General features: G+C 36.9%; 1 protein-coding gene across 2 annotated transcripts in view; it reads left to right on the top strand.

Moving 5' to 3' along the window:
* The window catches only part of PANK1 (pantothenate kinase 1), a 39,036-nt gene extending 31,949 nt beyond the window's left edge, over nucleotides 1–7,087 (top strand). For both annotated transcript variants that reach the window (XM_075216415.1, XM_075216414.1), the window contains exon 7: nucleotides 1,917–7,087. In XM_075216415.1, the coding sequence (XP_075072516.1) occupies nucleotides 1,917–1,973 (57 nt within the window). In that variant the 3' untranslated portion in view covers nucleotides 1,974–7,087. The remainder of the gene's footprint in view (nucleotides 1–1,916) is intronic.
* Nucleotides 7,088–14,030: the final 6,943 nt, after the last annotated feature.

Raw genomic sequence — 14,030 nt, 5'->3', positions numbered from 1 at the left:
TGTGTTCTTCACCCATTAAGTGTCGACCCAGATGAACCCCTTCATGTCCCACCAAGATGAGATAGAGAAGGTAGGAGTAAAGGGGGGCAAATGGGAAAGACAACATGTAGGTAATGGAATGACGGTAAAAATAACATTGCTGTACAGTATGCAGCCTAAATATAGTTAAAAGCTTCAACTATGTGACCTACATTCCCATGGTATAGATTATAATGAGCAATATAATTAATGCGGATAAAATGTCACAGGGATGCAATGAGCTGGATCCAAGCCTAGATTTGTTATATGTCCACTCAATACAACTTCAACAACAGTAATGCAGTGTCACTCTCACGCACACACTTTTTATTAAGAGCTCTATACCTAATATCCCTTTATACGCAGTTAGTAACACAATGTTGCAGTCGTTAGTTATAGTGGTGTACATATACTCAATGTTAATAGGCCTCCTTTACACCTAGGTGGGCCTGTTGTTGGCCACTTAAAGGTCTTTTGTGCCTTTATCAATGCAGTGCAGTCATTTGTTCCGTCTGGATGGAATCTGCTCCCACACTCTAGATAAGATACACTGCCAATCTCAGACACAGTCCAGTATGTCTCTTCCCATCCAACCAGTGCAATTGGGGAGTGTCCTAGTGGATGGAACTGATAGAAAGTGTAGTTTCCCCAGCACCAAGTCATTGAGAAACATTTAAGGACCACAGGGACTACTATCCATGGATATGCCTGAGAGCCAGCGGTACACAGGAGGCTGCCCAGGGTATTGCATATCTAACTATTTGGGTACCCACAATCAAATCAAAATGTAAAGTGTATCAATCCAAGCTCTCCAAATGATTGCAGCTAAGTGTATGGAAAAATCGCATGCAAGTGTATATATGTGTAAGCCGTATTCAGAGTTGAAGATGTGTTCAGGTCTGGATGAGTAGCAGCTGGATAGCATGACAACAGACACACCCCCTCAGACATTTACATCCAACTTGCTAACATGTGCAAAAACATTTTATTTTTATGTTATGAGCACAATTGCCATGTAGCATCATTTAAATCTGAATAATCTAGCTAATGCAGCAGAGAAAACTTGCCAACAAAAAAAAATTATATATTTTTTTTATCTTTGCTACAACTCGCTCGGCAAATCCTAATATATAGTCATGCGACTACTAAAGTCTCAACAAGCATCTGCAAATCATTTGCAAGCCACTGGTTACAAGCGGTTCAGTAGTTCGGGTGTTCTTCATTATCATCATCCAGTACTAACACCTGCCCCTGACTACCCGCAAATAAAACCTCTCTGTCAGCTGTATCTGTGACTATGCCCAATTCTCAGTCCATATGCATATGAAAAACACTCCCTTTCTGTACATTGCCTATGTTAGAACACCCCTTCCTTCCCCATCACAGCTCTTCAGTCGTATGGAGTCCTAAGTGCCAAAAAGTGTCAGGTCTGAATAGCTACAGATGTGTACGTTCACTTTCTGAGTATGTACAGTGCAAAAAAAACCGTAAAGACACTCTACACAAACAGACCTACTGTACATCACAAACTGAATCAGGCCCTAAGTGTTCACACTTTGGTGACCATGATGAATCTCTATTTACCTGCATTGTTTATTATTATCTGGACAAACTGATTATCTAAATCAGGCCTGGACAAACTGTGGATCTCCAGGTGTTGTAAAACTACAAGTCCCAGCATACCCTGCCAGCTATGGTTTGGCCATCGGCTTGCAACATATTCTGGAGATTGTAGTTTCACAACACCTGGAGAGCCACAGGTTGTCCAGGCCTGATCTAAATAATGTTAATGTTATCACTATTTCTGTTGTGTTTTATGTACCTGGTGCTGAAGTTTGATGACGAGAAAAAGCAACCTACTACCAAAGTGTGTTGATATAACAATTATCTCTGATTAGGGCTACTTTGGAGCGGTTGGCGCCTTTCTGGAACTGCTGAAGATGCATGATGAATGATGATCATTGAGAGAAGAAACTCTAAATATTTGCACTCCTCAATCTGTTGTCAGAGAGGACCCTTCGTAAGCTTCCAAGAGATGCATACAAAGCCATTTCACACCTGTATGTAAATAACTCGGATTCCTTTGAATAGACACTGAGATACTGTACATATACATATGTAAATTTTATTGTAAAAACAAACTGTGCAACATGGCCAAACGTATTGTAGTGATTTTAGAACTAATTTAATGCAGTAATTCTTTATATTTATTTTAATTCTTTTTGTATATAGTCTTTTAACCTGTCCTTAGGCAGGGCTGCTGCTGTTTCAAACCTAGATATGTCAGATGTATGCTTCTGTAACATTTAAGATAATTAGAGGAGGTTTTAATCCGTAATTGTGAATTCAATAACATGGTTTTGATTGACTGAGAGGCAGTAAACAGGTGTCATTTTGCTTGAAAACTTGGCTTCACAAACTTTGTGGGCATTGGTCTATTGGTTCCTACCTAGTACGTATTCATAGACCTCTACTAAAAGGCATTTAAATGTTTTGTTTTCACCCTAAACTAATATTAATGTAGTGTATATAGGGCATTTCTGTAAACTCAACCTCCCTATCATTCAGGCACCTGACTTTCCTTTTGTGGTCTGCCAGTTTTGGTGGACATACACTGGAGTTATTTTACATAATTATTTGCATAGCTACTTAAGCATACTTGCCAACTTTCTAAAGTTGACTTCCGGGAGCCTGCCAGGGGAGGAGGGCGTGATTGGGTGGGGGGGGGAAGGGGCTCCAAAATTCACATAATTTTGGACCTGCACCCGTGATGTAATGACGCAAACGCATCATTTTACAGCAGGGGACGTTTTGGACCTAATTCTGCCCACTCCCTAGTGAAATGGGCCGATGCAGGAGATTGCCACACTCTCCCGGGAGTCCGGGAGACTCTCGTGAAATGCGGGAGTCTCCCGGACATTCCGGGAGTGTAGGCAAGTATGTACTTAACAATAATTACAGATCACTTGCAGGTTGTCTTGGTGATCTGTTTTGTGGCAGCTCCAGACTTTTACCGCTGCAGAAAGAAAACTGGGACATCCCAATAATTTGTGTCCAGCTCAGTCCTGCGTAGTAACCGCCAGCGTCTCTCTGCCAAAGCAGGTGGACTGGCGGAGGGAAAGCTGATGAATACAGTTGCCTGGAAAGTATTCTATTCCACATACACAGCAAGAATACTAACATAAGAGCTTTTGCTTTTTGATAGGTATTTGGACAAATTACAGACCTCTCTTGTAGTGTATTATTTAATTTGTGTAGCCTTTATTTTAAAAAAAAAACCAATATAAAAAAAATAATCTATGAATAAAATGAGACAGAATATTTAATAGCTGATGACATGGCTATGTGCCAATTTAACAATACTTTTTTAAAACATTTTCTGAAAGATAGCACTAGATGACACTAAATGACTGTATGTGCTCACATTGTGACTTACAATATACTGTGTACTTTTTGTTTTCAACACTAAAGTAATTGGATTATTGCTCTCACAAATGGGAAATTCATGAGGGGGGGGGGGGGCACTGACTAAATTACTCTATGTTATAAAGCACCTCGTATTAGTAGCAGAGAGGAGAGTGGCTGGACCATTAAAGTTGTCAGGGGACCCGCCAGATTGGGAGGGCTCTGCTTCCCAGGTATGTAGCATTTTATCATAACTTATTAAGCACCACACAAAACTAAATGTTAAGTTTTGAGTGTTGTTTTTTTTAAATTTGCAACAGAGATTTCTCTCCTTTTACTACCCTTGTTCTAATGGTGCAACCTCCATATATAACTCAAAGGAGTGAAGAAAAAAATGGTCTGGATGTTATTCATGTGTTTGATCTGCAAGATTGCATTGCTCACCAGTGGTCTCATTTTGGTGCTGACCATTTACTTGTGCTTTAAGCTGTGCACAACCCTTCCATTGAACATGTCTCCTGCCCTTTCAAAAATGTCTAGCCTGTTTCCATTCTAAAAAAGCTATGCAGCCAATTGCAAATAGAGGGCACACCTCCACATTTGCCAATAAGTTGTCGGTCTCCTGTGACCCATGTGCTTACAGAGCTCCAGGTGCAGAACATGAAAATTGTAACGCCTGTATTCTGCTTTCAGCCTGCCCGTGGTCCAGCTGGCACCGGCAAAGCAGCCATTTTTCAGCAGAGGCCGCCATCCTTGCGCACAAAACATAACTTTGCACTACACCATGTTGTTTTTGAACGTTTTCTTGACCTCCACAGTCTTAATTACAGAAATATAATTTTTTGTTCTGTGTAGCTGCAAATTGTCATTAAGAAATATATTTTTATACTAGGGATCTCTTATTAACACCCTTTACCAAGAAGTTAAAGTTGTTCTCTTCATTGCAGACTTATGTTTTAAAACATTTTGTTAGTTATTTTGTTAATGCTGATGTCAGATTCTACCACAGGTATCATTGTGCTCTAATGACAGAGGCATAATTAAACCTAATCATTCCTGCATAAAGTGATACTAGATTATTTGACATTTTGTCACATTGTTGACGAATCACTTTATGTTGAGCTGTAAAACAGAAACACATAAGGGCACTTATTAAAATGCAGTTTTTGTACACTTGATTACGAAGAAGATTTTTTTCTCCCCTTTCTCACCTTCCCTTTCTCACACAAGCATTTTGGTGCAAGTATTTACTCCAGGGAGCCCAACTCGATTCATCACAGTCATGGTACTTACAGTAAATGAGTATGCTGATCAGCCACTGGAAGATGGAAAACTCCTTTGCGGCTTCAAATTTTATCATTTATTATTTTCATATTTTATCTTGGTTAATAGTTAACAGCATAGTTTAGTCAAGATAACAGAAAATTGTCATTAGCATGTCTTGTAACTTTGAATACTTTTCATATTTTTTTTGTTATGTCATTGCCTAAGTACATTTGTTGTTTTACATTATGTGACGTGTTTCACACCTATTACTAAATTTCTAATAATGCTCAAAACCTACAATGCACTCTTCCTAGGTAACACATTGGTTGTACAAGGTAGTCCTTAGAATTCTTTCTATTCCTTGGAAAATCACCTTCAAGTCAGTATGTTTGTATCTAATTCATTAAGTGACATTTACTGGTATTAAATACCTACCAGTGGTACAGAAAATAATCAATGTAAAATGCCTGTAAATATGTGCTCACGTCAGTTATATGTGTAAACTGCATTTTATTTGTAAATATAACTTTTTCTAAACATGCATGATCAAGCTCTCGTGGAGACATCTTTCATCTGTGTTCATTTGAATACTGTAGTTGTTTAGGTCTACTATATCTGGTCACCACCAGATGGTTCCTGGAAGGCAAGAGATCTTTTTAAATCTTATGTTATCAACACAGTGACATGGCAGCTGCTGGGTTTTCTTGCATGTTGCATTACATCCACCAGGAAGCAGGAATGAAACATTTCCAGTATTAAAGCAATAGATTACAGCAGGTAACAGGATAAGTGTAACACCTAGCACCTGGGTTGTCTGCAGGAGCTGACCCTCTTTATTGTTCTGTCATCTGCTAAAGTGTATAAATATTAGGAAATGGGGCAGTGCTGAATTTCAATAATATGCCATTGATTATCATTCAACATTGAGAGCTTTCCGTAAGACAAAGCCCTTCAGTTTTAGTTGTTAATTAAATTTGCACTAGTCTAAATTAACTAAGTCAATTGAACTCTTCGGGGGTCTATTTATTAAAGTGCGATCAGCCATTAAAACGGAAAAAACTGCAATTTTCTCCATAAAATTGGTGCTTGCACGGTATATGAAGGGTTAATGGCAGGAGAAATCAAAGCTTTTCGCAGCAAGGTAGCACCATGTATGGAATCCAGCTGAAGCCTCTCCGGCTTTGCTGGATCCCTCACCCGTGGAAGTACTAAGCTCATGTGCATAGCACTTCTTCCATTCACCAGCAGCGCTAGACTGCGGGTAAATAGTAAAAAGAGTTTGTGCTTGAGGGGTTACTTCGCCAAGGCTTCCAGAGTAGTCCCGTCATGGTGAATTACGGCGGTGCTTCATTATTCATCACCTCGACTTGCAGCAGTGCATCATGATTGACACCGCACTGTTAAATACATAGACCCCATTGAGAGGAAGCATTTCTGAACAGAAAATGTTTGCTTCTGTTTTACAATGTATTCATCTGTCATATCTGCCTGAATGTGGGACAGTCTGTGATTTAAGGAGAGTTGAGTGGGGGATGTGTCCCGCAAGAGGGTTAGGGGCATCCTAGTGACACAATCAGTCCCACAGCGTGGGTGTGACCACGATCCCTTACCCATCTGTGTCCCGACTTCAGGAACCTAAATATTTGGAGGGTTGATATTTTTTTCTAGTTGTAGGATGAGGACAGAAGGAAAATGCTGACAATTTGGTACAAATAAATAAAAAATACTCCTGTTCTGTTTTTTTTATGTTAGAATGTGTAATGGAATGATGGACACAAAGCAATAACCAAGCCAATTATCAAATAAGTGTGGTTACTTCGAAATGTTAGTTGTAAACTTTTGAATTTAGTTTTCTTCTAAATTATTTTAAAAAACTGCTGAAAAAAAACACTAATGTTATTAGACATTTTTTCTAGAGCCAGTTGATTTTAAATACACTAATATGTTATGTAAACACATTAATTTCATTATTTTTTGTGTGATTCAGAACTTTGTGTAGCTTATTTCTTTAAGTCACAAAATCTATTTTGCCATATTTTTTTTTTCATATGGAAACTATATTGATTTTTACTTAGAAAACTGGAATTAAATGTTTCTTTTTCATCACAGATGTTCTGCCAATATTTGATAAACACATTTTTTTTTATTATGGTTCTGTGGTTCTTTATTATGATTTGAGGTTGTTCTTGTTTACGTTGCTAGTACATTTGATTATGATTTATTTTTAATATTGTTCCTTAACTGGTGTGTCAAACTCTTGTCAAAAGCTATTTGAACATTTGTTCATATGTGGAGCATTGTACAAAGTTGTATATTGTATTTGTCATCATTTTTACCTTGAGGTTATTAATACTTGCCAACATTGTGTCTGCTTCAAATAAAACCTGCAACAATTAAATGTTGTTGTTGTTTTTTTGTTCCTTTTTGGAGGACTGATATATGATATTTAACCATGGATAACTGGCATTGTGTATTAGGCTTCATACCCACTGATGTTAATTCACACTTAGCATTCTTGCTTACATTTGAATGCTTTGTATTAGTGTTGTAGTTTTCCGAATATATCTTGCTCCATTCAATGGGTGTAAAGCAAGATAAACAGATTGATGTCAATAGAATGACCTCCAATGACCTTCTGTACACAAATAAAAATATTAATTAACAACAATAATAAATGCCTTTGCGTTTGACATGTGGTTTTACTGGATCCAATCTGGTAAGATAATTTCCATATCAGACTGCAACATGTGTAGCCAACTTTAAAACAGGGATATATACTTGCTGGGAGCAAATAAACGTCTATGAAAACAGAAATGCACACATAGGTTCTGATTCATTAAGGAACGCAAAGTGAATGCAATTCACGTTTTTTTTTACAGCAGATGGAAAATGCACACAGGTAAGCCTGTATTTAGCAACATGAGGCTCTCATCAATTAATGTTATCAATGTCTACTGTACCTAAAATGTATTTTTACAGTTGCTCTTGATTGCAAACACATGTTGTAGCATGCATCCACGACCGTCATCACTCGGCACTTACACCTGCCCTGTAGCTGGTGGAAGTGATATGGCTGAAAATCATGTACCTGAGAGATGCCCAGAGCTTGAATCAGACGGATTTGTATGCGCTAAACCTTGGCTCGTCATTACTGTACATTAATTACTTATGGGCATATGCGCATTCCCTCCCGTTTCGCCCTTGAAATACTAGGCTGTCGGAAGTGTCCTTTGCATTCGAAGATGAACTGGATGTACTTGTGTTTACTGGCGTGTACTTCGTTTCTAAGCATGCGCACATATCAGCATTTACTTTCCTTAATGTATAAGGCCCATAATCTGCAGTAGGATACTGCTAGCAAGTTAGCTTATTGATTACATTTATTGAGGAAGTGGGACGGAGCAGCAAGCTAGCTTTTAAAATAACTTTTGAATAACTTTGGTTAACTACAGTTGTTCTGACATACAAATGACATATGACAATTCAACTAACCTCCCCTCGTGGCAGGTTTGTTTATTGGTTTAGGGAGGACGCACCTATTTATAATTTTGTTTTCACTTTGTTTTTTATAATAATTTAGTAACAGCTACATTTTTGAATAAAACATTCTTTAGACATAGGCGTACCTACCCTCTTGTTGGCAACCTGGCATAAGCAGTCACAGAAACATCAAAGTTTGAAAGGTAGATCGGTTTTTTTGATAGTATAATGCCACTCCTTGGTTTATTGGTATGAGTCATCCTCTAATTTTTCATTTTGAGATCCCTGTAAAGACAAATGCACAAGAACAGGTCTGGGAACATAGAAACTTTCTCTCCAGCATTTTTTAGCTCCAGCGTGTTCCTCAAATGTTTGTACACAAAGTAGTTTCTTGTTATTAAATAAACAATAGCATTTTAAGCTTTGGTCCTTTAAACTATTTTTCAATCTTCCATTGTAGGGACCAAAGTTGATGAATGTTGTTTTTTTGCATTTTCTTGACTTCATTACAATAAATAACCTCAGGGCACTTGAAGATATGACATGCTCATGCTGTAGATTAAGGTTAAAAAAAGAACCTCTAAATGGCAGTGCAGCCTATATTTACCAACATTTATTATTTGGTATGCCAACGGAGGTGACCGTTTGTGCGCAGCCCCACAGTTATTGCATGAATAATCATCAATGCCAGTCTAATACCAACTATCTTGGAATTTGAGAAAGTGAAATACCTAAATTTGAATTCTTTTTTTGGTCTTTGATTTATCGAAAGGAGTGAGTGACGTTGAAAATGGACATTGCTTAAAAATTGCATTGCATTGTATTTTATATTAAGGTAAAACTTTAGTTGTATGACAGCATTTGCACTCATACACTCATAATGTAGCAAATATTAGTTGGGATGGATAGTAAATGTGACCACAACTGTATCCAACTGTATATGCAGTCATCAACTGGTCCCGCTAATGGTGCCCTGACTGATCTGATTGAGCTGCTTGGGTGCTGAAAATAAGAATGTTGCTTATCGGGCCACAAACATGCAAGGTGTATGGCCAAATCTGACAGAGATCCAGCTGCCCACACATGTATGAACAAGTTCTGTTGGCACCTTATCAGCCATTTAAATACTTAGGTACTCATGCAGAACTGGGCATACGCCTATTTGCTTAGCATAAAATACACAAATTTGTACTGCTTATGCTCACACAAAACAAAATGCAGATTTGGTACTTGCACCTCCTTGCGCTTGGAGAGGAGAAGAGGGGTGTGCAGACGCGTATGGAGACGCATATATGCCTGTCAGTAACCATATCACTTGCGGGTGTTTGAAGTGTGCATATATTCACGTTGATAATGATGACAGTCGACAGCACTGATTGAAAAAATGCAGACTAGTTCCTCTATGCAGGAACTCCTGCCGCATAATGACAAAATGACAGTCGCTAGGTCTATAAGTCTTGGTCATTTCATTCAGGTTTTTTTTTACTTTCCAAGCATGTTCTAGAGCAGTGTTTCCCAAACCCTGTCCTCAAGGAGCTCTTAACAGTGTATGATTTCCAGGTCACAATTGAAATGATTAGTACCACCTGCGGATCTTTCAAAATGTCAGTCAGTAATGAATCATCATCATCATAATCATCAACATTTATTTATATAGCGCCAGCAAATTCCGTAGCGCTTTACAATTGGGAACAAACATTGATAAGACAATACTGGGTAATACATACAGACAGAGAGGTAAGAGAACCCTGCTCGAAAGCTTACAATCTATGGGACAATGGGAGTTAGAAACACAAGGGCATGTGCTACATCATATTGCACAATGGACCAGCTAGACTGCAAAGGTAAAAGTATTGAGTGTGCTGTGTGTGTGGCAATGTTGGTCAGAGGGTTGTTGTCTTGCGTTAGCAGTGTAGAGGATGGTAATAGGGTAATCTAGGGAAATTAAGATGATGGTTGAGGAATATCATAACCTTGTCTGAAGAGGTGAGTTTTCAGTGAACGCTTGAAGGTTTGAATACACCTGTGCTCCAGCAAAGAGATATGGAAAACAAGCACTGTTAGGGATACTTGAGGACTGGGTTTGGGAAACACTGTTCTAGAGGATTTTTTGAGTTTGACAAGCTGCAAGAAAAGAAGATTATTTTTTTTTATCAAACTTAGAATAATTTTATTAGGTATTTTTGTAAAATTTACAAGATTGGATCGTTTACAGATGAAGAACGCAGATGGAAAAATGAGGAGTGTGGTTTATTTAAATTTTGGGTTGGTGCACTACAGGACACAGCGGGTCCTAGGTGTCAGGGCATGTTTGCAAATTGTGGTTCCTCAAGTGCCAGCATGCCCTGGCAGCCATGGGTACGCTTGTGCTTGGAGTACTGCAAGCGCCAGCATGCCCAAACTGTTAATGGCAGCCTGGGCTTGTTGGGACGTTTAGTGCACCAACATAAAATTGTGTCTGTATTAATTTAATCACTTTTATTACCCCACACAATGTCTACATTTTAACAATGTAGACAGCATGGGTGTGTTGACATTTACCCTGTCGACATTTTGGTGTTGGCAGGATAAGTGTTGGCATATCTATCGCTGGAAATATGACTACCACCGAAGTAAAGTCTGTGTATACATAGTTTTTTCAAATACTTAAAATTCGCTATCTAACGCAAGATATTTTAGCTTTTGTAATACTTAAGATTATGGAATTGTGACTATTTCCCAGTAGTAACATCAGTCATGTGCATGCAACTTTGGAGAAGAAGCCAAACAGCCAAAAGTGGGGTCCTTGTTTCAATATGAGATATGATTTTAAAGACCAATTTAGATACAATTATTGTATGTTGTCACTCTCTTGGGTGTCCTCTTAGTAAACAGTTTGTTTAAAAAAGTCTGTCATTAACAATTTACTAAATCATGGGGTCTTCTATCACTTGCAATTACGCTGCATCCACAGCTGAGTATTAAACACCTGTAATGCTGTGTATTACAGGTATTTACTAAAGTTCTTAATATGTCTGTTATAATACCTCACCACAGATATCACTGGAGATCACAAATATCCTACTGTAGCATAGGAGACTAGTGGGAGATGTGATACAATTTGTTTAATGTTGCAACTATTACCAAGAAAACACTTGAATTCCTGCCAGTGCATCTAGACAGCTATTTGTAGTGGCAAATCATATACTATTAAAAAATATCATAAGTCTTTATTATAGTCTTCAAACAAGTGCAAGGGAAATTGTAGACTTTTAGCATTGTTACGTTTGTTTTGTTCTTTGGCACTCTCTCAAGAGACCACAAAGGGGAGCTAGTCACTCAAATATATGTATGTGGATACATGATAAGGCAGTTTTTCTTAAAACTATACCATTTACTGATAATTTAGGGCCCGATTCATTAAGTATCTTAAATTAAGAGGTATCTTATTTCAGTCTCCTGGACAAAACCATGTTACAATGCAACGGGTGCAAACTATTTTTCTGTTTTGCACATAAGTTAAATACTAACTGTTTTTTCCCGTAGCACACAAATATCAACTTTAAATTTCAGTGTACAAATAAGCTATCAAGTATTTGTGTGCTACATGAAAAAACAGTCAGTATTTAACTTATGTGCAAAACAGAAAAATAGTTTGCACCCGTTGCAATGTAACATGGTTTTGTCCAGGAGACTGAAATAAGATACCTCTTCATTTAAGATCCTTAATGAATCAGGCCCTTAAACACTTTATTACCACAATTCTTGATATATTTTGCAAACAATGGTTTCTAGCTTTGTTCTAAATAGAAAAAAAGAGAAAATAAAAACATATATTCTGTTGATACATTGCAGAGGCGTTTCCTACTCTCTATTCTTTAAGCTCAGAATATAATTTAGTAGTAATTAATACTATAGAATAATTTTTATTTAATCGAATGGACCTATTATTATTACATATATTTATTAACATTTGTTTATATAGCGCCACCATACTCTGCAGCACTTTGCAATCTGAAAAAAACACATTAATTAAACAAAACTGGGTATTACCATTAGAGATGAGCGGTTCGGTTCCTGAGAAATCTGACAGATCCGAGTTTTGGAGTTCCGAGTGAAAACGAGTCATTACTCGGTTTTGCGCTTCAATTTCAGATCTCAAAACACGGCATAACGTTATTTCTGGGAACTTCTTTTGAAAAACTCATGCGAGTTTTGGATCGATATCTTCTGTAGATCTAGCCCTCCCTCATTTTCTCAAATGCCATTTTAGAACACACAGCACATAGGAAGGTTAGCAGCAGTGCTCTGCTCTGAAAATAGCGTTCAGGGTGAAAGAGGGACATAGAAACCAATAGAATTGTGTGATTATTGTAAAGCAGTTCTATAGAGATCAGTCAGCTAGAATAGTTTTCTGATAAATTGCTTTTAATTTCATTCTTTCAGAGAGTTGACGGACTAGTGGCTACTGGTTGTTGTTAATGCATATATAATAGTACTAGTATATAGACTGAGTTAGATAGCATTCTGAGCTAAGTAGTATATTTAGTGGAGGAAAACAATGTGCTAAAATAATAATAATACATATACAGTGGTCGAAGTGGGCTGGTATATGGTGGTATGCCACACCACCACATCTTCTGCCTTTATTGTAACGCTATTCTAAATTCAAAGTTTTTTAGTTATTCAAAATTTCTACTTTGACCACAGTCTGTGTATCTATCTATCTATCTATCTATCTATCTATCTATCTATCTATCTATCTATCTATCTATCCAGTATATACACATAGGGCCTGATTTCGAGTTAGGAGCAAAGCAAAGAAAAGGAGCAACTTTGCACCTGGACAAACCATGTTGTAGGGCAAGGGGTACAAGTTTACTTATTTTTTTGCTTGCAAGGGAAACGCTGGCTGTTTTTTCCATGTAGCACACATATTTACATATTTATTAAAAAGGCCATGTATCACGAGACCTAGAAAATGTATCAATTATCATTGAAGTATGTACGTAATTAGAAATGAAACCGCACATTAAAAATAGCATTGATAATGCACATTAAAACTAGCAATGATACCACACTTTAAAAATACCATTTATAATGCACATTAAAACTAGCAATGATACCGCACATTAAAACTAACATAAAAAATAAACATTGATAATGTAACACCAATTTTGATATATATCAATGTCTATATATATATATATATATATATATATATATATATATATATATATATGTGTGTAGTTATGTATATATGTGCATATATATGTGTGATAGATAGATATATATATATATATATTAATCATGCAGGACCCTCTATTTTATTAATCATTATTAAAGTAATTATCGAGGCCTGCCACTTGTATTAAAGCTTTAATTAGATTACATAAATATGTGTATATAAATAAATAAATATAAATATAAATTATATATAATGTACTACAATTTTATTCAAACTTTAATATAATTGGACGGCTTCAGTAATCACTTCACTTTGATTAATAAAATAGAGTCTGCCACTCTGGCATTGGCTCTACCAGTCTAATATTAATGTTTAATGTATATTTATCGAAACACTACTGATAAAATAAATAATCATATGTATATACATAATCAAGAAGACCCCTCATAGCATGATTATCACAGAATATATATATATATATATATATATATACATATACTCTTACTGTTATAGGTAACTACATTTGACATATTTAATCGAGAAATAAACATGCTATGAAGGGTTTGCTATATATATTTATTTATGTTTGATTTTTTGTTCCACTCACCTCTCTTCATGCCGAGGAAGAGCTGCTGCAGCTGCACATGCGCAGCAGCTCCATTTCGGGCATTTTACATATTACAGCAGCCGCGGT

The sequence above is a fragment of the Mixophyes fleayi genome, chromosome 6 (genome assembly GCF_038048845.1).
Source record: "Mixophyes fleayi isolate aMixFle1 chromosome 6, aMixFle1.hap1, whole genome shotgun sequence".
NCBI lineage: Eukaryota > Metazoa > Chordata > Amphibia > Anura > Limnodynastidae > Mixophyes > Mixophyes fleayi.
This window is presented reverse-complemented; position numbering and strand designations above follow the sequence as displayed.